Source organism: Megascapheus bottae, chromosome 26 (assembly GCF_031878675.1).
Source record: "Megascapheus bottae isolate mThoBot1 chromosome 26, mThoBot2.hap1, whole genome shotgun sequence".
Classification (NCBI taxonomy): domain Eukaryota; kingdom Metazoa; phylum Chordata; class Mammalia; order Rodentia; family Geomyidae; genus Megascapheus; species Megascapheus bottae.
The window spans coordinates 20,484,834-20,512,762 of NC_143534.1; the positions used below are offsets into that span (position 1 = coordinate 20,484,834).

At 39.9% G+C, this 27,929-nt stretch overlaps 1 protein-coding gene across 1 annotated transcript; it reads left to right on the top strand.

Moving 5' to 3' along the window:
• Positions 1–3,281: 3,281 nt before the first annotated feature.
• On the top strand, positions 3,282–26,148 carry Rab18 (RAB18, member RAS oncogene family). Its single transcript, XM_090319100.1, has 7 exons — positions 3,282–3,519; positions 7,769–7,824; positions 18,234–18,295; positions 19,721–19,793; positions 20,440–20,558; positions 20,633–20,699; positions 24,681–26,148. Exons 1-7 carry the CDS (start codon positions 3,452–3,454, stop codon positions 24,854–24,856), a joined length of 621 nt encoding a protein of 206 aa, XP_090175226.1. The 5' UTR covers positions 3,282–3,451; the 3' UTR covers positions 24,857–26,148.
• Positions 26,149–27,929: the final 1,781 nt, after the last annotated feature.

Here is a 27,929-nt window from a genome sequence, read left to right on the forward strand (position 1 = left end):
CACCTTTGTATGGCCAGCCCAACTACATGGCTGGTGGCCTATAAAAGTAGCCTGTGAGATTAGGCGGGGTCCACTCTCTCACTCACATCTTAGAGAGGGCCCTGACCGGTCACTATGATTCTCGATGCTAGGTGCAGAATAAAACTGTTTAACTTCCGCTTTTGTGTCAGACTCATTCCTTTGATCACGGACCCTAATATTGGGGGACTGGACCCTAACAACAAGAGTCTCACAGACTTTCATAATTTTCTTGACCAGGCTGGCTTTGAACAATGATCCTCAGATCTCAGCCTCCTGAGTAGCTAGGATTGTACAGGTATGAGCCACCAGCACCTGGCTTCTCAGTATCTCTTATAATCTTGAAGTTGTCCCGATTTTTTCTCATCAAACTGGATTACAAGGTACAAAAATGAGAAACTGGTTTTCATTTTGAGCAGTTGTTCCTCAAAATAACATCTGTGTGTGTGTGTATGAGAGAGTGAGGGGGGGGAGAGAGAGAGAGAGAGAGAGAGAGAGAGAGAGAGAGAGAGAGAGAGAGAGAGAGAGAGAGAGAGAGAGAGAGAGAGAGAGAGAGAGAGAGAGAGAGAGAGAGAGAGCGAGCGCTCTGTCTGGGGCTTGAACTCACAGCCTGGGCATGGCCCTTCAGCTTTTTCCACTCAAAGCTGATGCTCTGCTACTTGAGCCGCAGCTCCACTTCTGCTTTTTGATGGTTAATAGGAAATAGTAGTTTTCTGTCTGGGCTGGCTTTGAACTATGATCCTTGTATCTCAGCCTCCTGAGTGGTTAGGATTATAGGAGTATGGCACCAGTGACCAGTGAAATAGATCCTCTTAACTGTATTTGATTTGAGAAGTTGACTCTAGTTCTCTCATCAGAAAGAAATAGAAATGATATTTAGTAAATATCTAGCATACTCTTTAATAGAGGTGACCACTACTTAGTTCTATTAAGTGCATATGAGAATATTGGCCCAATGTTGCCAGAATTCTCAAAATGTACTGAAATTTGATTTTCTCTTTAAACATGATATTCCCTGGAAAATAACTACTTTATAATAAAACAAAACAGAATAATGAGAAAAGTGACATTGTTTTGCATTTTAGCAACTCTAATATTTGAGCTGGTTGAAAGCAGATAAATTCTCACATTGGGTCTTTCATTCTGATTTGCTATCAGGTTTTTATACCTTCTGGTAAACTCCATTGTGTTATCATGAAAGACTAAGTTCAAAAAAGTTAATACTATTTTAAATCATTACAAAAATAATTGGATTTTGTGAACCTCCAGAAAGATGCTCATGAATCTTTAAGAATCTGAGGACTAAACTTCTAGAATTATACCAGTGCAGTAGAACTTGAGAATATTGTGAATCTCTAAATGAAGTGCCTTAGCCAAAAGTAAGCTGCTAATGGTTTGAGATGTCAAGAAATATTTTATGAGGGGTTGATGTTGTCTCACTGGCATCATTCTTTAAGATTAGAACTGAACTTGAACATTTATTTACTCATCAGGTATTTTAGCTTATTATTTTTGTGTCAAGAAATAATCATTGAGGATCCATCAGTAAGCAAAACAGAAAAACAATTCTTGTACCAATAAGACCTCTTCTGGGGGAAGATAAGGGAACAAATAAATAGTATAACATAAGTAAAGTGTTAATACAGAAATATAATGGAAAGAAGTATAGGCAATGCTGGAGAAATTTGTAAATTAATAGTACGAACAGAAACGTGCCATTAAGAAACAACATTTGAGGAAGGGAGTAAGGGGGGAGGAAAAACATGAGAAGGGATATCAATGTTTGAGAAGTAATGCACCCACTACCTGACAAATGTAAATGTAACCCCTCTATACATTACCCAGACTATTAATAAAAAAAAAAAAAGAGAGAAAGAAGCAAACAACATTTGAGAAGGGTGCCCATGACCCACACTCGTAATCCTAGCAGAGGGCTATAAGTGTCAAACTCTCCAGTTAACCACCAGAAAACTTGAAGTGGTGCTGTGGCTCAAATGGTAGAGAGATAGCCTTGAGTTGAAGAGCTCAGGGATAGCCCAGAGTTAAAGCCCCATGACTGACAAAAAAAGAAAAGAAAAGAAACAGGGAGTTTGGCCTAGTGGTAGAGTGCTTGCTTAGCCCAGGTTCGATTACTTAGTACAACAAACATAGAAAAGGCTGAAAGTGGTGCTGTGGCTCAAGTGGTAGAGTGCTAGCCTTGAGAAAGCCCAAGGACAGTACTCAGGCCCTGAGTTCAAGCCCTAGGACTAGCAAACAAACAAAAAAAGCACATTTGAGCAAACACCAGAGGGTGAAGACATTAGACATCTGATGAAAGAGCTTTACAAATTATTAAATAAATTGTTAACATTGTTTCAGTTTTCATTGTATTTTATCGTTGGGGTAATATGTAGAGGGGTTGTGGTTACATTCATCAGGTAGTGGGTGAATTACTTCTTGAACCTTAATACCCCTTCCCATGTTTTTGTTCCCCTTTCCCTCCCCCTCCCCTTCTGTCATCTTGTTTCCCCCCCTTCCCTTCCCCATTTCAAATTCTGTTTCATTTGTATGCGTACTCACACAACTGTCTGTGGTGTGTGACACTAAGTGCAAATATAAGAAATGAAGACCCAAGAATTCATTCATGTGCGTTGAGTGTCTTCTGTGCTGGGCTTTGCTAGGTGGTTTCTAAAGTCTGTCCATACCACTAAAATGTACAATTTAGGCACAGACATCCAATTCTTGCCCTGACAATGTAGGGGATCTTATTATTTTTTTTTTATTGTAATGGATGTAGCAGTTCTTAATGAATGGGGATAGGTGCTCTACCACGGAATCCCTGTCAAGGTGAGTTAATGCATGGACGCATAGTCTTCAGTCTAACAGAGGGTGAGCAGGGGAGTTAGTGATAGCTGCTCACGTCTTTTTTTTATTTTTATTTTTCCTAATAATTCTAAGCGGCATGACTGTTAGAAGGATTGTCTGGGAGCACAGGCCCAGGGAGCCAGCACTTAGTTATATATGGTAGAGCTGGATCTGGATTTAGGAGAGACTGCTTGCAAAAGCAATGCTTTTTTCCTCCAGAATGCAGCTGTCAGGCACAGCTGCTGACACCAGAACTGCTTTGCAGGCCTTCCCCATTCCGTCCATTGCGCCCAGCGAAGGAGGGTGAGGGAGGGCGGGAAGGGGGCGGAGGCGGGACGGCGCTAGCGCGCTCGCCGGTCTGCGCTTGCTCAGGGAAGAAGCCGCCCGGGACGGTGGGAGCGCGCAGGCGCAGAGCGTCCTCCAGGCGGAACGGAGACGACCCGAGCTCCGGGCGCCCCGAATACCCGGTGCTAAAGGAAGGTGGCAGCGGCGGGGGCCCGCTGCGCATGCGCAGGCAGCTCTCGGGGCTGAAGGGTTGAAAGGCAAACACAGGGACGGGCGGCTGGGCTGGGCTCCGAGTGGGGTCAGGATGGACGAGGACGTGCTGACCACCCTGAAGATCCTCATCATCGGCGAGAGTGGGGTGGGCAAGTCCAGGTGAGGCGCGTGTGCGGGCGGGGGCGAGGGCGGGGCCCGCGGCGAGGGCTGGTCCGGCCCGGGATGGCCGCTGGCGCCCGGGGCCGCGAACCGTCACCCGGCCCCCGCCAGGCCCCAGTCCTCCGCCCCGCCGTCCGCGGGCTGTCTCCGGGGAGGGATCGAACTCGAGGCCGCGGCTCGAGGCCTGGCCGCGCGGGCCCCTCGGGGTCGGGTGCCCCGCCGGCCCCGGGACCCACGGCTGGGTCTCGGCGGGGCTCCCCGTCCCCGGGGTCGGCTCCCCACGCCGGGGGGGCGGCCGGGGAGGCTGGCGAGCCGCCCAGGGTCCCCCCCCCCACCCCGCTGGGGACAGACGTGTGTGCGCGTGAGCGAATGAGTCAGCTGTGACAGCACGCACAGGTCGTGTGGTCACGGCCGAGCCTCGAACGCGTGGATCGCCTTTCGAGGAGACCGGGCGAGCTGGCGGGGGCTGAGCCCCGCCTACCCCGGAGCGAGGCGGGCGAGGACGGACCCGCGGGGTCCTTCCCGTGCTCGGTGGGGTGGGGAAACCCGCCCGGCGGAGGTACAGCCGGCGTCCGTGGTGAGGAGGGGGGGCGGTGGGTGGGTGGGGCCGGAGGGCGGTGATCTCACCCAGGTCTGGCCCGGTCCTCCCCGGCAAGCCGTCCTCCTCCCACGGCCCACCTCCCGGTATTGTTCTGAGCGTTCAAACAGCGCGCGCGTGTGTGTGTGTGTGTGTGTGTGTCTGTCTGTCTGTCTGTCTCTGTCTCTGTGTGTGTGTGTGTCTGTCTGTCTGTCTCTGTCTCTGTGTGTGTGTGTGTGTTGTGTGTCTGTCTGTCTGTCTCTGTGTGTGTGTGTGTGTGTTGTGTGTCTGTGTCTGTCTGTCCGTGTCTGTGTGTGTGGTTGTCTGTGAGTGTGTGTGTGTTTTGGGGCCTGAACTCTGGGCCTGGGCCCTGAGCTTCTTTTGCTCCAGGCTAGAGCTCTACCTCATGAGCCACAGCACCACTTCCAGCTTTTTCTATGTATGTGGGACCAAGGAATCCAATCCAGGTCTTGGTGCATGCTAGGCCAGCACTCTACCACTAGGCCAAACTCGCAGCCCTCTTTTCTTTTTAATTTTTCCTCGAGATGGGGGTCATCTCAGGATAAGGCATATGAGATTACTGGGTGGGTTTTGTTTTGGTTTTAATTATGTCCCAGTTAGGGTGATGTAGCCCAGAGTGACCCTGATCTTGTGATGCTCCTGTCTCAACTTCCTAAGGGCTTAGATTACAGGCATATACCACCAGGACCTGCTTTAAGATAGTTGTTTATGAATTCATGAGTAGTGATTTGCCATGGCAATGATAGGTTCACACCTCATGTGTTGGATAGAGGATGAACTGAAGTGTTAAAATTAGTTGGGAGTTATTTGAAATAGGGAAGGAAAGGGGAAAAACACGATGATTGAGAGGGAGTGGGGGAAAGGGAAGTAGGAAAACATGGGAAGGGTTATCAATGTTCAAGAATTATTGTACCCACTACCTGATGAATGTAACTGCATTCCCTCTAAATATCACCCCAACAATAAAATACAATAGAAAACAAATTAAAAAAGTTGTTGGGAGGTTAACTGGTGGCATAAAACGTCATAATACATAATGAAAGTTTCCTTTTTAGAATAAGTCCTGTTAAATATTATTTAGTTCCTTAGTTCACTCCCCTTACAATGTCGTTTGGGCCTAACTGCTTTTGTTTTCAAGGTACTTAATGGGGAATTATTAACTGCTCACCACAAAAATTTAAGGTCTGTTTTAATAAGGGATTGCATCTAAGGAGACAATTGTCTTTTTGAGCTAAATATACATTATCGGTTTATCTGAGCAGAGCAACAGCCTTGAACCTTATTTTTCGTATGGGAACAAAGGATTCTACTATAGTAGAAGCCTATGCCTTTAAGAGCCTAGTTTGTTTTAGTATAAAAACATTTGTCACAGACATGATCTTAATGCATTCTTCTAACTAGTACTCTGTGTCTTTGTACAGACTGGAGTAAGTGTGTGAGATAGCAGTTAAGATGTTGAGTAATTATTACACAAAAGAAAATTTGTTGTCACTTCTGAGGTAAAGCTACGGTTTGAATTCAGGGTTCATGATTGCCAGACACACACTGTACCGCTTGGAACACCCCCCCCCCCAAAGAATATCTTGAATATTCCAGCGTATTTCATATAGATAGTGCATAGAATTTGGAATAGTAGCCAAAAGATCAGGATTATGAAACTGTGCTGCTCCTTGTGCAGCCTTATGTGTGATATTGAACAACCTAGATCTTCACTGGAAGTATTGCCAGGCTAGAATAAAACCGTTTCAATCTCATGTCGAATGTACAGTTTAAGTCTATGGTTCTTTCACTAACCTTGGTGACATAAAAAGAAGGCCAGGAGCATGAGACTCTTATCTCCATTTAATCACCAGAAAACTGCAAGTGGTACTGTGGCTCAGGTAGTAGAACTCTATCCTTGAGCTGAAGAGCTCAGGGATCCCCCTCCCCCCACCCCAAGTACAAGACCCATAACCAAGGGAAAAAAAAAAAAGAAGAATGGCAATTCTTAATCATTTTAGGCTTGAGATTTCTTTCAAAATCTAGTAAGAGAAAATGTTTTTTTGCCTAGAAAAATGGATTTGTATTACGTAGAATACATTTTAGGCTAATGGCTTAACCCCAAATATAGCTCTGATCTGGCTTACACTCAACACTTGTATTAAAATTTACTGTTTGCATTATAAGAATTTATCTTTTTTGACAAAGTATCATTAACAACAGGCATTCCTATAATCCTAGCTATGGTAGGAGGCTGAAGCAGGAGGATGATTAGTTTGAGGTAAGTTCAAAACCACCTTGGAGTATGTAGAAAGCCCCTATCTCAAGAAACAGAGGAAGAAATAAATATATTACGTAGAAAGTCAGGAATTTGGTTCCTCTGTTTTACCTGAGTTTTTAGTGTCTTTTGGGCAAATGAAGAAAACAAAATTACAAAAAGGGAGAGTTAAATAATATTCTGTGGACAGAAAATACACCTAGCAGCAATAACCATTACTCATAGATTTAAATGTTCAGGAAATTACTCAGTTCAGAAATTTTATAGCTGTTTCTTTGACTTTATTACTGTAAATAGATCGATAGACTAGTCTTCTACTTTAGAAATCGATGTAAAAAGATAGATTATTTTGTAAATTTAGGGCTTTAACAAAAGCTTGGATTTTATTCTTGAAGAACTAGTAACTGACATTTCTGCCATATATTAAGTGAAATAATATTGAGAGACACAAAAATATGAATAATGTTTTAGTCTTGTATAATTCATTTTAGCCCTTCTCCCCTCCCCTCCCTTCCCTCTCTTCCCCTCCCTTCCCCTCCCTTCCCCTCCCTTCCCCTCCCTTCCCCTTCATGACAGCTATCTTTGGTTGGTTTCCTTACAGTTTTTAATGTCCTTAACATTTTAGAATGTAGAGCAGGTCTTTGGTTCTTTGTCTTCAGAAGCTTCACTAGCTACCAGTTGCCTACTTGGTTTCAAACACTGCTTAGCATTTGTGTGTGCCTACTCTGACTTTCACTGCTTCTTCTGCCTTCTATTCATTTTTCACTTGACGTGGACTAGATTGCACAACAGGGTTTTTAAAAGTGCATGTGTACATTCCAAGAGGTATGTTTTCTCTGTCTGTCCATTTCGGCCTTACCTTTCCAGAATCATTTCTCAGAATGGCCTATCTGTGCAGATTTGAAGCAACATTTGGGTAGAAGAGGATGGGAATACAATGTAAATAGATCACTCTTGGGTTTATTTATTTGGTGCTGGTCCTGGGACTTGAATTCAGGGCATAGATATTGTCCCTGAGCGTCCTTTGCTCAAGGCTGACACCCTACCAGTTGAGACACAATACCACTTCTGGCTTTTTCTGGAGTTTCTTAGAGATGAGTCTCATGGATTTTTTCTGCCAGGGTTGGCTTCAAACTGTGATCCTCGGACCTCAGTAAATAGGATTATAGACATGAGCCACCAGTGCCTGGAGCTCTTAGAATCTTAAAATTGTCTTTCTAATTTCATTAGAAATATATACCGTTGGAAGCAGTATTCTTGGGAGATCCTACATCAGTAGCTCATATGCAATGTGTGAGTGTGTGTGTGTATAAATTTGTGACAAAATACAGTAATGAACACATGATTAGGAGTAAAAGCAAAGTTCCTAATCCCGCTTTTAAACTCTATTTTAGCCTGCTCCTGAGGTTCACAGATGATACTTTTGATCCAGAACTTGCAGCAACAATAGGTGAGTTGATGTCTAAAATTTCAGTAGAAATGTTACTTTTTGTTCCTTTTGGTCTTTGGGCCATTTTGTCAAAATCCCTTTACCCTCCTCCCACCACTCTGCTACTACCATGTGTCTTGAACTCTTACTGACTTCTTAGGAAGTAACTGCCACTAAATCTCTTAAATCTAAGGTTTCTTGAGAAAGAGAATGTCTCTATCATAGGCCAACAATAAAGTGTATTACTTTTGTACTTTTAGCATTTGCTATTTAGCATGTATCCTCAGTTCCACATATTTAAGATTGCCTAAAAATGGGTTTGTCACAGTAACACTGGGATGTGTGAAAAGATATTAGGTAAATTTTCCATATCATGTTTTGGGTAGTAAGCAATACCGTGAAGATTTGAGGAGTGTTGTTGTGGGATTTGTTTGTTTGTTTGTGAGTCCTAGAGCAACTCTAAGCCTCGGCACTGTCCCTGAGCTCCTTTTTGCTCAAAGCTAGCACTTAAGCCATGGCATACTTCTAGCTTTTTCTGGTGGATAATTGGAGATACAAGTCTCATGGTCTTTTCTGCCTGGACTTGATAGAAACCACGATTCATAGATCTCAGCCTCCTGAGTATCTAGGATTACAGGCGTGATCCACTGGTGCCCAGCTGATTGTGGAATAGTTAAAGGACTGAACTGAGTCAAGGTAGAAAGTTGTCTTAGCTGTGCTTTGAACAAACTTTGATCCTGAGCAAGTTTTTTTTCTTCATTATCCCCATCTGTAAGTTGAGTTTGGAGAGAAAAATGCATTTTTTTCTTTCAATTGTAAAATTTTATGATCTGCTGAGTATGCAGTAAAATGATAGTAAAAAAATGATCTTAGACTTATAATAAACTGATAGTAAAATGATCTTAGTAAAATGTAAAATGATCTTAGTAAAAATAACCTTAGAATTATTGTTAAGGAAAGTAAAAAGTTCTTGAACTGACTTTGTTTTTATTTACTGTGAAATAATTTTGTTTGGAGATAAACTACAAATAAATTATAAAAATATTTCCAACTCAATTCCCCAAATGTAAATATTTATCACATTTGCTTCATCATTCTTTCATTATATATAACTGTATATACATCCATTATATACAACTGTAAGTTGTAGGCATGTCGTTAAGTCCTTTTTTCCTAAACGAACACAGATGTAATTCTGTTGTCTACTGACAGATTTTATCAGTTTTCTTATTAGTGTCCTGTATAACAAAAGCAAACATTCTTTGTCCTGCAGTTCTGTCTGTTGTGTTGTTTTTTTTTTTTTTTGATAGTTGTGGGGCTTGAACTCTGGGCCTAGGTGCTGTCCCTGAGCTCTTCAGCTCAAGGCTGCCACCCTACCCTTTGAGCCATAGCCGCACTCCCTGTTTTCTAGTGATTAATTAGAGATAAGTGTCTCACAGACTTTAGTGCCCAGACTGGCGTTGAACTGCGATCCTTAGATCTCAGCCTCCTGAGTGGCTATGATTACAGGCGTGAGCCACCTCACCTGGCAGTTCTGTCTGTCTTGTTACTGTATGACCTTTACAGTTCTGATGCGTACAGTTGTTTGGGGACTATCCTTCACTTTTTGCTTGTTCACTATGTTCTTGTGGTCTAGTTTGGGCAGGAATTCTACAAAAGTCCTTGTCAGAGCATTCTTCTAGGAAGTACATGGCACGTGTTAGTCCTGCTGTTAGGACCGTCACGTATAGTGATGACTCTTTTTTCTTTGACTGATAGATTTCTTTACTTAGATATCTTACATACTTATTTTAGCATTAACTGGTACTTCTTGCCCACAGCGGGTAGGAAGGATAGTAGTTGATCCTCTCATCCAGCTAGGGTCACCAAGTGGCTTTCTGTCTTCATTTGTTATTTGGTGTTCTATAGGAGAAGCTCTTTGGTTTCTTTTTATCAATCTGAACTCATAGTGCCCCTAATTTGTAAATTATATCAGCATTGCTTAGCTTTTTGTAACATTGTTATATCTAGATTTCCTCTTATTTATGTCATAAGAAAGGGAATCATTGAACACGTAGTAATTCAAAACCCATTTTAATTTAGTTTCAGAATATTATCTGTTCTCTAAAGAACAAAATAAAACGAAAAAAACCTTTGGCCAGACATTGGTGGCTTGCACTATGATCGTATCACTCGGGAGGCTGAGATCTGATGATCATGGTTCAATATCAGCCTGGGCAGGAAGGACTGTGAGACTCTTATCTCCAATTGAGCACCAAAAAAACTGGAAGTTGAGCTGTGGCTCAAGTGGTAGAGCACTAGGCTTGAACACAGAAGCTCAGAGACCACCCAGGCCCTAAGTTCAAGCCCCAAGATTGGTATACACACCAAAAAATTACTTGGTAGTAAATCTTCGTTTTATTCAGAACAGGCCTGTTAATGGAGAGTGAGGAATAGAGTAGTAAATGGCAGGAGAATCAACTTGCATGCAGTTAAAGTTTTACTCAAGAACTGTTTCTTGTGTGATATGGAAATGGTATCATTTTACATTGAGCACCGGTAGCTCATGCCTATAATCCTAGTTTACTTAAGAAGCTAAGATTAGGAGGTATCAAGGTTTGAAGCCAGCTTTGCAGAAAAGTCCATGAAACTCTTATCAGCAGTTAACCAGCTAAATGTCAGCCATAAAGCATTAGCTCAACTGGTAGAGTTGTAAACAAACAAGCTGAACAAGAACTTCAGGTCCTGAATTCAAATCTTGATACCAACCTCCTCCATTCCCCAGAGGAATTATCTATATTTCAAACTATTCCAAGCCTATGGAGGCTTGCAGAATGACAAATATGACTTATGAAAAAGATGTATTCTTTTATAAAAACAAATACTAAGGCTAATGCTGATTAGAACATACTGTTTTTTCCTCTAAGCCCAGCATCTTAAATAGCTTTAAAAAAGTTTCTTTTTTCATTTAGGTATCATACTACTGTCTGCTTTTTATTATAATCAGCGAGTTTTAAAAACAAATTGGGGGGCCGGGAGTTTGGCCTAGTGGTAGAGTGCTTGCCTAGCATGCACGAAGACCTGGGTTCAATTCCCCTGTACCATATACATAGAAAAAAGCCAGAAGTGGCACTGAAGCTCAAGTGGTAGAGCTCTAGCCTTGAGAAAGTCCAAGAACAGTGCTCAGGCCCTGAGCTCAAGCCCAGGACTGGCACAAAAAAAAAATTGGCTCAGTTATTGGCCTTGTGAAAGTTAAGGTTTTTTGGAGACTTAGTATGCTACCTCACAGTAAAATGAAATGGACCTCCTTATTTTTCAGTAATAATGTGACACTTCAGTTTCTCCCTTGTATAAGAACTTTGAAGACAATTGTTGGATTTTTGTTTGATGATGGCCTCACAAATTATGATGGCATTTTCTTTTTGGCGAGGAGCATAATAACAAAGAGTGGGAAAGATGAAACATGAATTCTGTAACCCAGAAGATGGCTAAACCCCAGGCAAACCACAAAGTATGTAGAGTGGCTGCCAAAAAGGCAGTGGTGATTACACTGCATTTGGGAAGAGAGGAAAGAGAGGGTGCCTCAGCTTCAGGGACAACAGGAAAGGCTTCTTGAAGCTGAGCAGTTGTGTGTGTGTGTGTGTGTGTGAGAGAGAGAGAGAGAGAGAGAGAGAGAGAGAGAGAGAGAGAGAGAGAGAGAGAGAGAGAGAGAGAGAGTGAGTGTGTGTGTGTGTGTGTGTGTGTGTGTGTGTGTGTGTGTTTGCCAGTCCTGGGCTTGAGCACTGTCCTTGGACTTTCTCAAGGCTAAGAGCTCTACCACTTGAGCCTTAGCACCACTTCTGGCTTTTTTCTATGTATGTGGTACCTAGGAATCGAGCCCAGGTCTTTGTGCATGCTAGGCAAGCACTCTACCACTAGGCCAAACTCCTGGCCCCAGCTGAACAGTTTTAATGAACCTAGATCACTGCTTACCTCAGCATCCTGTGAAGTGGGGAGAGGAAGTCATGTAGTACCACACACCATTTGTGCCACAGATGGCACTTATTTGTCCTTGTAGCAGTGGGGTAAGAGATGGCAACGTTTTGATAAAAACTCCAGAATGTCTGTCTCCACTGCCTACTGAGAAGAAAAAACTTGACTGTCTTAAGTAACAAAATCAACAGATCTTTTAAATAACTCATTTCTTTAAAAGCCAATTTTATAATCAGTTCTGAAGTTGGCAACAAAGGAAATGCTCAGTTGAAAAGTAGAGACCCTGTGAGGTATACTCTAATTGTTTGTTTTTTCAGCTAATAGTTGTGACCTATTGTGCTGCTGTTATGTGAGTTGACAACAATATTTTTAAAATTATACCTTTAAATGAATGTTTTTGATAAATACATTTTAATATAATGTATTAAAACAAGTATATCATCATAAAACCATCACTGTAGTCTGGATAAGAAACAGTTCAATCCCCTAAAATCACCTGTTTGTTCCATTGTTCCATTTTATTCCCTTTCCCAGCCCTTCTTTTTTTGCTGTTAGTCCTGGGACTTGAACTCTGAGCTTGGGAACCTTTCCTGAGCATTTTTTGCTCAAGACTAATACTGTATCTCTTTGAGACACAGTGCCAGTTTTCTGGTGGTTAATTGGAGGTAAGAGTCTTATAGCCTTTTCTGCTGAGGCTAGCTTTGAACTGTGATCCTTAGATCTCAGCCTCTTGAGTAGTTAGGATCACAGATGTGAGCCTGGCCCTTGTTTTTGTTTTTTTTTTTTTTTTCTCTTTTGTATTTGCTGGGTCTGGTGCCTGAATTCAGGGCTTCATATGCTCACTTGTTCACTTAGTTTTCTTGCATAAGGCTGGCTCTCTCCCATTTGAACCACATTTCTACTTATTTTTCTCTTGTCTCTAAACACTGGCAGCCAGTGATATGACAAGAATTTGTGTAGAATGGATTATTATTTAAATATTTAGTAGAATTCACTTAGTACATGGAGGCATTTTTCACAGAGAGGGCTTTATTTTATCTTATTTTATATTTTTGGTGTATGATACTTGCAATTGCTAGGCACGTACTCTACCACTTGAGTCACACCTCTACTTCTTTTTCCTTTTGTTGTTTTTATGGTGAGGTCTCAAGTTTTGCCTAGTCTGGCCTAGAGTGTCATCTTTCTGGAGGTGGTTTGATAGGCAAGTACCTCGTCACCAGCATCCAGCTTTTTAAATTTGTTCAATGGGGTTTCAAGAACATTTTGGTTCAGGCTATGCTCCTCCTAATCTCCACCTCCCACATATCTGAGCCATTGCACCTAGCTCATGAGTAGGTGAGTCAGTTTCTTTAGTAGATAATGGGACTTTCCAGGCTATTTGTTTTACCTGTTCTTCTGTCTGTTTTGCAGTGCTTTTTTTTTTTTGCAGTGTTTTTATGATCAAATATAAACATTATTATATAAACTACATATTATATGTATAATTCACTGGTATGGGGTTTATTCACATTGTGGTACGACTTGCAACACTGACCATTTTCAAATTGTTCCCATTACTTTAAGCAGAAAGTCTGAGCCAGCTGAACAGGAATCCCACACTAGACTTTCCCTCAGCCACTGTACATTTTGTCTCTGTGAAGTTTGCTAGCCGTTAGTGCCTTGCATAAGTGGAATCATACAATACTTGTCGTGTGTGTGTGGCTTATTTCTCTTAAGACAATGTTTTCAAAGGCCGTCCATGTCGCTTCACTTAGCAGTACTTTTTAGTGTGATTTAATGTTGTTTCAGTGTACATACCTTCCATAGTCTGCTTATCATCGATATAGTGATCTATTGATGAACACTTGGGTTTGTGTCAACTTTTGGCGGTTGTGATTAATCTTACTGTGAACTTTGTGCTCCAGGTATATACCTGGAGGTACGTCTGTATGATTGAGTCCCTATACAAACAATAACCTATGCGCAAAGTAAATGCATGAAGGGCTGGGAATGTGGCTTATATGGCAGGGTGCTTGCCAGGAAAAGTGCAGGAGCCCTAACTCAGCTTAATTACTGGGAAGAGGGTGGGGATTTAAACAGGCATTTTCACAGAGAACATAAGCAAATGGCTGATAAGCACATAAAATAATAGTTAATAGCAATTAGACCTTAGGGACATGTGTATCACAAACACTATGAGATACTTCTTAGCATGCATTAGGATGGCTCTTATGTATATTAAGCATGGAAGATAAGAAATATGAACAGGCCTTTGGAGAAATTGGGTTCTATGCATTGCCAGTGAGAATCTGAGCGGTGCAGCTGTTTAAGCACAAAGATCAGTTTCCTCAAAATGTTAAAATAGTTGCACATATAGGTAGTGCCACCAATTCCAGTTTCATACTTAAAATTCTGATTCAGAATTTTGCCTGGTAAATTTAAATCCTGCATCTTTACTGAAATCAGTTATTCTAATAGTTCGTGTGTGTGTGTGTGTGTGTGTGTGTGTGTATGTGTATTTCTGTGCTTATTTCTATCTGTATGTGTACGTATGTATTTCTATGCTTATTTCTGTGTGTGTGTGTGTGTGTGTGTGTGTGTGTGTGTGTGCTATTGGGTTTTGAATTCACATCCTTTCTCTGGTTTATATTGTATTACTGAACTGTAGGTCTGCACTGGTTATTTTTACAATAGGGTTTCATTTTTCCCTAACCCTGGACCACAGTCCTCTCTTTTATGTTTTCTATAGTAGCTGGGATGACAGACATATGCCACCAAATCCAGCTGCTTCTTTTGAGAAGTAATTTAATAGATGTTTTTACCCAGCCTGGCTTTGTACTGTGACCCTTCTGGTCAGCCTTCTGAGTAGCTAGGATTGAACTGGTGAGCTACTAGACCTGTTCCCTTTCTTTACTTTCTTTTTTTTTTTTTTTTTTGCCAGTCCTGGGCTTGCGCTCAGGGCCTGAGCACTGTCCTTGGACTTTCTCAAGGCTAGAGCTCTACCACTTGCGCCTCAGCACCACTTCCGGCTTTTTTTTTTTCTATGCATGTGGTACCGAGGAATCGAACCTGGGTCTTCATGCATGCTAGGCAAGCACTTTAACCACTAGGCCAAACTCCCAGCCCCCTTTCTTTACTTTCAACCTGAATGACTCTCTAGTTCTGAAGTTCATAGATTGTATAACATTTTATCTTTTTTTTTTTTTTTTGGTTGGTTGTGGGGCTTGAACTCTGGGCCTGGGCATTGTCCCTGAACTCTTCAGCTCAAGCCACAGTACCATTTCCAGTTTTCTACTGGTTAATTGGAGATAAGAGTCTCACAGACTTTAGTGCCCAGGTGGCTGGCTTTGACCCCAGATCCTCAGATCTCAGCCTCCTGAGTAGCTAGGATTACAGGCATGAGCCACTGCATCCGCTCCAGCTTATTTTTTATGTTATGTGTTGATTCTTTTTACATTACATTTTATATACGTTGTAATATATTTTTTTCATGATCTGTTTCTTCTGATAGATTTTAATCTTTCAAGGAAATAGTCTATTTCATCTGAATTGTTTTGCATGATTTTTAATTTTTTTTAAATTTTATTTTATTATCAGTGATGTATAGAGGAGTTACACTTACACTAGTAAGTTAATGAGTGCATTAGTCCTTGAACACTGTTACCCTTCCCATGTTTTTCTCCCACTTTCTCTCCCCCAATTTAAAAAAAAAAATTATAACATTTTTGTAACATTGTTATTCTCTAATGACCACAACAATTAAGGAATGTTACAGAATAATGAATGAATAAAGAAGGAATTGTATGTATGTATTTATTTATTTATTTATTTTCCAGTCCTGTGGCTTGAACTTAGGGTCTGGATTCTGTCTTTGAGCTTCTTTTGCTCAAGGCTAGCACCCTACCAATTGAGCCACAGCACCACTCCCAGTTTTTGTTTTGAATATTTTATTGGCGATGAGTCTTATGGAGTTTCCTGCCTGGGCTGGCTTCGAACTATGATCCTCAGATCTCAGTCTCCTGAGTAGCTAGGATTAGAAGCATGAGCCACCAGTTCCTGGACAAGAAGGAATGTTAGAAGAAATAGTCTTAGGGCCAGGATTGTGACCTAGTGATAGAGTGCTTCCTTAGTATGCATGAAACCCTGGGTTTGATTCTTTGGTACCACATATACAGAAAGAGCTGGAAGTGGTGTTGTGGCTCAAGTGTCACAGCGCTGTCCTTGAGCAAAATAGTGCTCAAGGACAATGCCCAGGCCCTGAGTTTCCAGCCCCAGGACTGGCAAAATAAATAAATAAAGGGAAGGAAGTTATGTAGGTAGCTTGGTTGGTTGGTTGGTTTGTTCCTGTCAGGCTGTTGGCTCATGCCTGTAATGCTAACCACTCTGGAGGCTGAGATCTGATTCTAAGCCAGCCAGTGCAGGAAATTACATAAGACTCTTACCTCCAGTTAACCACTAAAAAACTGCAAGTGGAATGTGATTTGAGTGGTAGAGCACTAACCTTGAGCAATAGAGGCCAGGGACAGTGGCCACACCCTGAGTTCAAGTCCCAGTGTTGGCGAAAATATAAGCAAAAAAATTTATTCTTCACCAATCTGTAAAGTTTTTGTATTTTTAAATGATAATTTATGTCTTCTTTTTCCTGATCGGTTTAAAAGCTTATCAGCCTTATTTTTCTCTCATTTTTCTTTTTTCTTAATGGACACATAACACATGTGATAAGTGTGTGAAAAGGGGGTCTGGGGGAGGACGGTTACGGTGTAGGCTGGCCTCTTTCTCCTAGGAATTGCAGTGGTGTGTGAGTTCCAAGGCTGTTCTTCAGACCGGGTGAAGGCCTGTGAATGTGCGTCTTCTCCAGAAGCGTTACGGGGGCTGTTTGGAGCATCCACCTGGCTTACCTTCCCCCCATCTCCGTGGGAGCTCCCTCGTGGTTCAGTATTGTCTTAGCTGGACAGAGGATGGCAGGTGCTAAGTACAGTTCCCTCTGTATTTCCTGTAGGGTTTTTTTCCCCCTACAGGGTCAAAATCTCTTACTAGTCTCATCTCAGACATTGCTGTTTTTATTTCGAGAAATTTGAGTATGTCTTGGGTCACTCATGTTCTAGGCATGGCTTATCATGTTTTATCACCCTACTGTGAAATACAAAATGTTGTTTATTTAATTTTAATTTTTGCCAGTCCTGGGGCTTGAACTTGGGGTCAGGATACTGTCCTTGAGCTTCTTTTGCTCAAGGCTAGCACTCTACCACTTGAGCCACAGCACCACTTCTGACATTTTCTCTGTATGTGGTACCAAGGAATTGAACCCAGGGTTTCATGGAAGCATGTTAGGTAAGCACTCTACCACTAGGCCACACTCCAGGCCCAAAATTTTATTTTTAATATACCTTTGTCCTACAGGAAGCAGTGCTACATTTTATATATTTGTTTTGTTATCTAATTTAGGTCTGTAATGAATTATTAGAAGTCAATCAGAAGTTCCTACTCTTTTTCCATATTGGTGACAGGTGTAATATTAGGCATTAGTACATGAGGATGCTGTTTGTTCATCTTATTTGTAGTTTTTCGGAATTAATCATCACAAGCTAATAAGATCCTTTCTATTATATGCAAACTTCTTGAGCTATTATTTTCTCTCTGCCAGTGGAATGGACTGCATATTATTTTTGATACTCTTTTAAAGACGTGGGAAGTTACTGTTCATTTAAGCCAGATGGCTCGTGTTAACTCCTTTTCCTGGAAAGGCCTGAGTTTATTTGGAGCTGCTGTAATAAAACTTTGTATGATTTCTTATGAAATTCTTCTCTTACAAGAATTAGTATTCATAGAAGCTTTTTATAGGACATTGGGCTACACTCTTTAAGAAAGTCTTAGGATTTTTAAAAGGTTGAGCATAATCATTTTATGTATATAAATTCCAATTTTGAAAATGTACAGTATCAAGTGATTATTGGTTATATAAAATAATAATCTTAGGATAAAAACTAAAAATTCTTATGATAAGGAGTGAGTGGTCCTTGTGTTTGTTTACTTGTTTTTTTTCCAGCCCTCCAGGCCACTTACATGTGAGATCTGAGATAGCACTTGGCTGTATTGGATAATTCTCTTAGCAGAATTGTGTGAATACAAAAGGATTTCTGGGAACTTCCATGGTTTATAGTTCCTAATATTCTTTTTGTATTAGCACTGTTAGAATTCTAGCTCTTGACTTTAGATACACATAGTCAATCATCACTTTACACTGAGTTTTCATTTTCATTTTTGGAAATGGGTGAGTATTTGAATTCTAAAGTATTTGCTTTCCATTTAACCAATTACATCCTCTACAACTGATTGTTAGTGACACTTCTTTCTTTTATCTTTATATCCAGAATTCTGACAATACAAGGTTTGTAACTGAGCATTTGATTAAGTAGCTTTTTTCTTTTCTGATTTTCTTGATAATGGATTTTAAATGTATAATTTACTGGGTGAATTACCAGAATTTTTGTTTCTTCAAGGTGTTGACTTCAAGGTGAAAACAATTTCAGTGGATGGAAATAAAGCTAAACTTGCAATATGGGTAAGACAGTTTTTCAAATGTATTTTTATAAATATTAAACCAGTCCTTTTCAGGAAAGCAAAAATAGATTTCAGGTGAATAGATTTCTAAAATAGATTTCTAGAGGTGAATGAAAAATTTGTATTTAATAACTTTTACTTAGGAAAGCCAAACTTGGTAAAAGGATAGTTGTATCTTAAAATTGGATAGAGATTTGTTTCCCTTACACTTGTGAAATGCATAATTTTTCCAGAGGATTCCCAAACAAAACAGTATAAATGCCATCACTTACTCTGCTGAGGAGAATCAGTGTCACTGGAGAGTTTTTAAAACACCACCGAGACCGAACCATACTAAAAGCAGTTGTTGAGGAAAAGGAAAGTGGAGTGGCACTTAGGAAAAGAATTGCTTTTCTGTCCTGTTGATGTGTAATGTTTATAAAGTTTGAGTTTGCCAACTTGAACTTGTTTATTTTTAATACCTTGTCTCTCCTTAATAGCTTCTTTTTATTTGCTGTGATTTCTACATTCTGGTTCACATTGCTGTGTTGACAAGACCTCTTTATGCTAGTTCTCAGTCAGGTGGCATTTCTGTCAAAAACATAAAAGAGACTTGGAGTCAGTCTGGCTATTAGTCTCTAATTGCTCATCTATAAATACAAATTAGGTATTTTATTTTTAAAGACATGTTCTTTTACAGATCTGATTTCTACATATTGGATACACACACACACACACACACACACACTCACACACACAATAAATAATAATGGACTGATTGCCAGTCATCAAGTTGGGGTTCCTTCCACATAGAGATTCGATGGTAAATGCTGCTTACATACCAACCACAGACTGAACAGCATGTTTTATGTCTTGTATGATGATATTCTCTCTGGATGATATGCTATTTCTAACATACATTTTCTTTCAAGATAATAATTGTGTGGCTGTATTTAATGTTTTTATGTTAATTATTTTCTAGCATGTAATGTATTTGTCTCTAAATAAGTTTTGCAGCAATCAAATCAGCACTATTTAATAGAAAACATTGTAGAAATGGTTGTGCTAGACATAGTCCAACATTTTGAACAATATTCTAAATGTATTGAGCAATTTATAATGAGGTCTTCTGTATTAGAGTGGGGCCTGATTTTCCATGGGCTTTTCTTTATTTTTATTTTATTTTTTTGAGCTTGTGGATTTCATTTATTAGTTTTTGACATTTTCTTTCTGGTTCTTTTTAAATATCCCCCTATTTGCTTCTTTGTGGCTTCAAAGTGACTGCAGGAGACTGGCTCATGGCAGAGAATGTAGTTACAGAATGAAGGATGTCTTTGACAGCACATGTTGTTAACTTATGGGCCCAACTCACCGTTCAAAGTCTCTTAAATTAATGTATTGTAGGTCTCTTATTTATAATGCTTTATTTAATAATTGTCTCTTTTAGGATACCGCTGGTCAAGAGAGGTTTAGAACATTAACTCCCAGCTACTATAGAGGTGCACAGGGTGTTATTCTAGGTAAGTTTTTTACTTTAAATATACTGTTTAGAAATATCATTCATTGGGATTTTGGGTTTTCATAGTCTGGGAAGGTCAGTAAGTTTTAGTTTTAGTTTTCTCTAGGGCAACTTTTATATAACTTGAAATTGACTTCATTGGCATTAATGAATATAACATGGGCATTAATATTACAATTAAAAATTGTTTTCAGACTTTTGTCTACCAATAAAATAAAAACAAGACACTTTTCTCAAAGGTTTCTCAAAGTTTTGTCAAAGGTACAAATTCTGCTCTTATCAGAAAGTTATGAGAATCATTGAGGTTTAAAATTATATACATTTTTTTTATATTTTTCTAAGATTTGCATTCGTTTTTTGGTGTTCAGACAGCCCATTGGTCCCCTTCTCATCATTACATACAGGGTATCTGTTGTTTTATTGTATGGGTTTTGGTTACTACACAGGATATAATTTTATTTCCATCACAGTGTATTCTAATTGTGTTTTGTGTTATGTTAAAAAACAGTTTAAGTGGATCAAGATGCGCATTGTTTACTATTGAAAAGTTAACTGTAAAAACCAGTTAGCTTGTAGTTATATATCATTAATAGAATATTGTTGTCTCTTATTTTTATGCTTATTAGACAACTTTGCTTTTATTTCAGTTTATGATGTGACAAGAAGAGACACGTTTGTTAAGCTGGATAATTGGTTAAATGAGTTGGAGACATACTGTACAAGAAATGATATAGTAAACATGCTGGTTGGAAATAAAATCGACAAGGTAAGAAAACAGACCTGAGCAATGAGGTTTCTACTCATTGGGTGCTTTTGCTAATCATTCCGTTTATCTTTCAGGAAAACCGAGAAGTTGATAGAAATGAGGGCCTGAAATTTGCACGAAAGCATTCCATGTTATTTATAGGTAAGTATGGCATTAAATTCTTGTCCTTTCTTTTTAAAAGAGGAATTTTATATGTTTTTGTTAAATTTCTTAGGAACCAAAGCCTCTGTTTATTCATTTCATAGTTATTTTGTGCTACAAAGTTGAAGATACGTTTTCTTTCTCAGAAAACAAAAAACATCTTCCCTTGAGACATTACAAAGAACCTAGCTAACCTGTTGCTCCTTTTACTGGCATTCAGCAAAGCACAGACTCCAGACTGAAGTTGTGCCCCACTGGTTCGAGTGCTGGCAGGGCAGCTTTAACACCACCTCCAGCTTGTCAGAATTGCTTCACAGTCCACCCTGAGGCTTCCTGAATTAGAATGTGCATTTTAACAAGCTCTTCATACAGCTCCCATGCACTTTTATGTTTCAGGAATGTGGTGGAGTGGAACAGGGGTTGGCAAATGACAGCAGGAACAAAACCTGGCTCCTGCATTGATAATAAGCTCAGCCATGTCCATTTATTTACATATTGGCTGTGGCTACTTGTCTACTACGTGGCAGAGGACATATGGCTCACAAAGCCTAAAATATTTACCTTCTGATCCTTTGTAGAGCTTGCTGTAGTCCTCTAGACAGGTGGTTTACCTATATTGCAGTCACCCAGGTTGCTTCTTTAAAATCACAGGGTCCCATTCTTTATCACAGAACTGAGCACCCAGAGGGATCTGGGTGTGGAGCCAGCATTCAGAATTAGTGATATTAGCTATTCTGTGGCGTTAGAGTGGACTTGGGAGCACGTTATATATAGTAGCAGTAGGTGTTATGAGAGGCGAGTGTAAGGGTTTTCAGGAGGGAATTGATACTGCCTTTACTTGTCTATCGGATCATTATTGAACATGGACAATACAAACTCCCTAACTGATGGAACTACACTCTTGTAGAGAACACAGAACAAGTAAATAAGTACTGCTAGGAAGGAAAAGAAGCATTGCAGAGGCAAAGAGAATGGGGTGGAAGCTAAGTAGGGAAAGTTCTCTGAGCTCTTGCCCCTTGAGCAAGAACTTGTCAATGTGAGGATCTAGAGGTCAAAACTCAGTATCATCTTAACATAGGAACTGATTTAGGGTGTAGAAGGTATAGGAAGAAACCTTGAGGGATGGTGCTTTGTGTCAACTGGGAAGGGGATTAAAAGAGTCATTTGGGGCCCAAAGAGGTGACCTTTCACCAAATGAGGTAGGAGCAGGGGACTAGTGGTAGAATCTGATGGATACTTTTACAGAGAAGAGCCTGGCTCTTCTGTAGTTGCCCAGATGAACGATGTTGGCAACCTTGGCTGTGCAGCAGTAGTGGGTGGTGGGCAGTTGGCAGTTCTGGGGGACATTTACAGAATATATGGGTGAATTGGATGAAGAGGATACAGAAAGTCCGTGCAAGCACTGCCATCAATTACAGTATGAAGGTTGAACATGTTTGAGATAGAGATCTAGGGAATCAAACATTTTGCTTAGGCTTACACAGAAAAAGACATTTCCCAGAGAACCAATGGCCATTGGCCCTTAGGTTCTATTTAGAAGATCTGGTGGTTGGAAGGATCCTTAAGGAATGTGGATGGGGAAGGGTTGAAGAGTGTACCTTGGGGAGCCCCATGAACTAGAGTCAGCAGAAAGAGGCAGTGCCAGCAAAGCAGGCTGAGTGACGTACACAACCCGCAAGATAGGAGGATTACCAGGAAGAGTGAGTGTCCTGGAATTTAAAGAAAGAGGAAGTGATCGGCAGTAAGAAATGTCACAAGATGTTAGATACGGCCAAGATGTTGGCTTTGGCCAGGTAAAAGGTGTCACTGGTCTTAAAAAGCACGGGATTAGAGGGTGATGGGGAAAGAAGCCTTCAATATTACGGAATCTGGTATGTATGTATAGTTTCTTTTTTCATTCTCTTACACATGCTCAACCTTGGGGTGAAATAGTAAGTGGAAGCTTTTTAAATTATTTCTTGTTACAGACTATTATTATGATTAATTAGTGTATTTTTGTTTTTGTTTTTGCCAGTCCTGGGGCTTGGAACTCAGGGCCTGAGCACTGTCCTTGGGTTTTCTCAAGGCTACAGCTCTACCATTTGAGCCTCAGCATCACTTCTGACTTTTTTCTTTTTATATTTTTTATTGTAATTAATAAAAGGGTTACATGATATTTGCCAGATAGAAGGTGCATTAATTCACATACATTGATACCCTTTCACATGACTTCTGACTTTTTTCTTTTTTTTTTTTTTTGCTGGTCCTGGGGACTGAATTTAGAGCCTGGGCACTGTCCTTGGACTTTCTCAAGGTTAAAGCTCTACCACTTGAGACACAGCACCACTTCTGGCTTTTTTTTCTACGTATGTGGTACCAAGGAATCGAACCCAGGCCTTCGTGCATGCTAGGCAAGCACTCTACCACTAGGCCAAACTTGCAGCCCCACTTCTGGCTTTTTTCTATGTATGTGGTACCGAGGAATTGAACTGGGGTCTTTGTGGATGCTAGACAAGCACTCTACCACTAGGCCAAACTCCCGACCCCTAATTATTATATTTAATTATTCTTAATTTCATATTATGCCTAGTTTACAAATTAACCTTTATCCTAGGCATGTGTACATACAAATAGTGTGTATATCTCCATATATATTTCCCGTGAGTTAAGGAGATAGCTGCCATTTGAAGACAGAATGTGAGATAAGAAACTAAAAGCACTGCCAAGTGTGATGGTGCATGAAGAACAGGCAGGAGGATTATGAGATTGGGGTCCAGCCTGGGCTCCCTAGCCAGACCCTGTTCCAACAGAACAGAAAAAAGTAGAAACAACTTACGTAACTTTACTCCCTAGGGTGTTGAGAAACTGACGACAAGAAGGGTATGTGGGCTGTGGGGCAAGTCTGTTTGACTTTTAATAAGCTGAAAAATAATTTGACTGCATTTTAGATTGGTTGGCATATTGATTGAGAAGAGATGGGGTTCTAGGATCTAGAAAGGGTGTGGTATAGGTGACGTGGGTGAGGGTAGCAGTGAGTGTCCATCAGTTTGCTTGATGTATTTACACTGGGGTGATCAGGTAGTTGTGGCCAGATCACGTCTGCTTTCAACATGAGGCTAGATCTTGAAGGACTAAGGTGTAGTTCGATGGTAGAGTATATCCTTTGCTCAAGGCTTCAGTTCATTTCCCAGCACCCAAACACTCTCAACCAAGTTAAAAAAAGAAAGAAAAAAGCCAGATCAACAGCTGAGATAGAGGATCAGCAAGAAGGCATAAAGTTACTCACCTCTGACAGTGAGGCATGGAATCACAGGCAGGTGGAGAGCAGTGCTGAGTTTCACAGGCAAAAGTAGAATAGAGCCAGTGTTCATATTTGTATTTCATTTTTTTAATTTTTTTTAATTCTTTTATTTATTTTTTTATTTTTTGCCAGTCCTGAGCTTGAGCTCAGGGCTAGCCCTGTCCTTGGGTTTTCTCAAAGCTAGAACCCTGCCACTTGAGCTACAGCACCATTTCCAGCTTTTTCTATACGTGTGGTACTGAGGAATTAAACCCAGGTCTTCCTGCATGCTAGGCAAGCAAAGCACTCTACAACTAGGCCAAACTCACAACCCTGTTTGCCATTATTCTTAATAAATAAAACTTAATTAAATTTTGAGAGTTCAGATAAACTCATTAATGTGGGGAGAAATTATTGATTGGGATTTAGGGCTTGAATTCAGGGTCTGGTACTGTCCTTGAGCTTTCTCAAGGTTAATGCTCTACCATTTGAGCCACAGTACCACTTTCAGTTTTTTTTCTATGAATATGGTACCAAGGAGTTGAACCCAGGGCTTTGTGCCTGCTAGGCAAGCACTCTACCACTAGGCCACACTCCTGGCCCCAGTTTTTAGTATCTCATAGGTTGATATTCAGGTGATGATAATTTACTAGAGAAACAGGGGAATATAACCAAGAAAGAATCTACTATTACCTCCCTGTTTTTCCTTTCCTGAATTCCAGAGGCAAGTGCGAAAACCTGTGATGGTGTACAATGTGCCTTTGAAGAACTTGTTGAAAAGATCATTCAGACACCTGGACTGTGGGAGAGTGAGAACCAGAACAAAGGCGTGAAGCTGTCACACAGGGAAGAAAGCCATGGCGGAGGAGCCTGTAGTGGTTACTGTTCTGTGTTATAAACTCTGGGAAATTCCATCTCTTGCATAGTTGATCAGATAATGACATCTTTCTGTATATAAACTCACTGCTATTTAGGGACCTTGCAGTTTGCACATAATTGTTTTGTATCATGGCAGTAAATACTTGCAAGAAACCCCACTCATTGGCTTTCCCAGGTAGAATGTTATGGTAAGCATGCACAGTTCGCAGTCTCTAGGTTTTATGTAACATAAAATAGGTGTACCTTTAGGAGTACATTGGATTTTATGACTTACATTTATCATGTAATTTTTTTTAAAACATCCACCTGTCTAGTATACATTAATACAAAGTCTACTTTTGGTCTCTCTCTTTTTTTTTTTTGCTTAAATACTCCTGTCAATTACTGAATTACTTGGTATACAGGTATCATACCTGTCAGATTTCCTTTGAGGAATAACACAGCTTTTCTAGGATGTGGGAGATTCTCTTAGCAAAATTCTCAGAATGTAGCCCGGGTCAGTTTATAATTAAATCTCCATTTGTTATGATGATGCCTCTAAAATGTACTTAACTGTTAAAGAAGTTTGAGATTTTAAAAAAATTTACTTCAATGATTAGTTCTGTTATTTAACTGGAGTTTTAATCCCGTAATGTGTCCATTGGATTTGTGATTCTTTCACAGTATTGTTAGCTGCCTGGTGTTGGCAGAATGGCAATAAGGTTTTCCTCATTTTGGTCCCAGAAGACCAGAACAGGGCAACGCACTAATGTAATGCCTTTAGTACTTTCAACTTTGAACACCAACATCTTTTCTTATGTGTGCTGTTCGTGTTCGTCCAGGTACCTCAACTGTACTCAATGCCACCCTCATTGTACCCATGTAATGTTTTTGGATATCTATGTCTAGCACTTCCACAAGTGACTAGTTGATCCTCAAAAACTTCCTTCTGTATTTTAAAGGTAAGGAGAAAAACCATTTGAGAAAGGCATGTTGCTTCCAGATTCTGACATGTTTGGGAAAATTCTGTTGCAATGAAAAGATTGATAATTTTTGTTGTAACATTTAACCAAGTTTATCAAAGCCAACTTGTACAGACTAATAAATCTTTTCCACAGTATTCAGTTTTCTAACCTCTTACTATTGTACATTATATTTTATCTTCACTTACCCATTATTTAATTTGCTTTGACCTCTGCTCTATTAAGCCCCAGATAAGTAATTTGTTCTTTAAGGCTGGTCACTCACTGTAATACCCCTCATTATATTAATTTCTTGGCAGTTCTCTATGTACAATTGCAAATGATAAAAGACTTTTGTGAATCTTTGCAATATGTGTGTTCATGAATTTCCTTCACTTGGCTTCTTTTATCTATGAAAACCTCACACATTCTACTTGGTTTACTCCTATGATGAAAGGTTTTATACATTCTCTATTTTTATGACACAGGAAATATTTCTATAACATTAGAGAAAAGTAGCTGATGTGAGGCTAATGATTTACTCGTGTTACATTAAACCAGGTTTGTGTGTTTATTTAGAGTCTGTACTGACAAGATTTCTGTTTACTACTTTTTGCTCCTTGAGCTATATAATATTCTGTGTATTGGATTATTATCTTGATTGAGCCAAAATTTAGATCTGTATGAGTCACTTGAATGTTTTAAATACAGTTTTGTTTGTCATATTTACATTGTGACTTTTTGAGTAAATATGGCCTGCCTTCCCTAGATGCATTTGTGCAGAAAGTGTTATACATTACCTTGCTGTTCTCATCTGAAGAAGAAAATTTGCATATGGTATTACTGAAATTCTTTTATAGCCATGTGGCTTCCTCCTTCCCCCTTATTTCATTTTTATTATTTTGGGATTGGTGTTTAAAACACTCACTATGTAATGGCTTTTGTTTTACTATTTTCTAGTAAGCCTATAAACAAACACCAGTTTGTTTTATAGTGGAGATTTTTAAGTTAAGAGACTTACTGTATCCAGAATCTTATACTATCTAATAGCTATAATACCTAAAATGAGGCACGTTTATAACAAGATTTTGTTAATTCTTTTTTTTTAATTTTTTTTAATTTTTTATTTTTTTGCCAGTCCTGGGCTTGAGCTCAGGGACTGAGCACTGTCCTTGGACTTTCTCAAGACTAGAGCTCTATCACTTGAGCCTCAGCACCAATTCTGGCTTTTTTCTATGTACGTGGTACCAAGGAATCGAACCTGGGTCTTTGTGCATGCTAGGCAAGCACTCTACCACTAGGCCAAACTCCTGGCCTATTCTTGTTAGAACGATTTGACATAGTCTTAAAAAGTCTTTGCAGATGATGCAAAATATAACAATTAGAACATAAGTATTTTGAATTCTAAAAGTACTGACATAGACCTACACAAATAAATACATTTCAATTTATGAGTAATAGTGCATATTTACTGAAAGCTTCTTGGGTGTTAGGTGCCATTCCAAGTCCTGAATTGTCATGTTGAAGCTTACAGATTGATGCTTTTATGACCACTTTGTTGTTTTTTATTTAAACTCTTATTTTGCCTTTGAGAGACAGTCTTATACTGTGTATCAAGGATTGGCCTTGAACTTTGAATCCTGTGTATCTGCCTCTGTGTTGGTGTCTGTGTCTGCCCAACCTTGTCTGCCCATGCCCATTTTAATGACAAGATTGTGAAGCAGGTAACTTCCTAAGGGTTACGAGCCTGCAGTGGTCAGGCTGGCTCCTGCCAACACATACTCATTTTTGAACTGAAAATCTGTACCACGTTCCCCTTTCTTATGGTTAGTTTGCTACCTATTTCACACACCCTTTAGGTGTATGTAATTGAAACATTCCAGATTTATTCTTCAAGAGTAAATCCCTTTGATATAAACTTACCCATAAGGCATTTGTCTTAGGTCAATGATGAGCAGTGGAATTGGTGGTTTTACCTTCTCACAGTGGCATACAATCTCTGCTTTAGTAAAGGTACAAAGCTAGGGGACTTACAGAGCTTAAACTCCCTATTTGTAATTGGACATGATAAAAGAAATCAAGTTCTCAGTCTTTAGTTTGAAATAAAAATCAGGGGATAGGGTCCAGCTGTGGATAAAGGAGTTGTTACTT

Coding starts and splice junctions, on each gene's coding strand:
- Rab18 (XM_090319100.1), top strand. CDS start 3,452: ATGGACGAGGACGTGCTGACCACCCTGAAGATCCTCATCATCGGCGAG. Junction 18,296..19,720: donor AAGCTAAACTTGCAATATGG/GTAAGACAGTTT, acceptor TGTCTCTTTTAG/GATACCGCTGGTCAAGAGAG. Junction 19,794..20,439: donor TGCACAGGGTGTTATTCTAG/GTAAGTTTTTTA, acceptor CTTTTATTTCAG/TTTATGATGTGACAAGAAGA.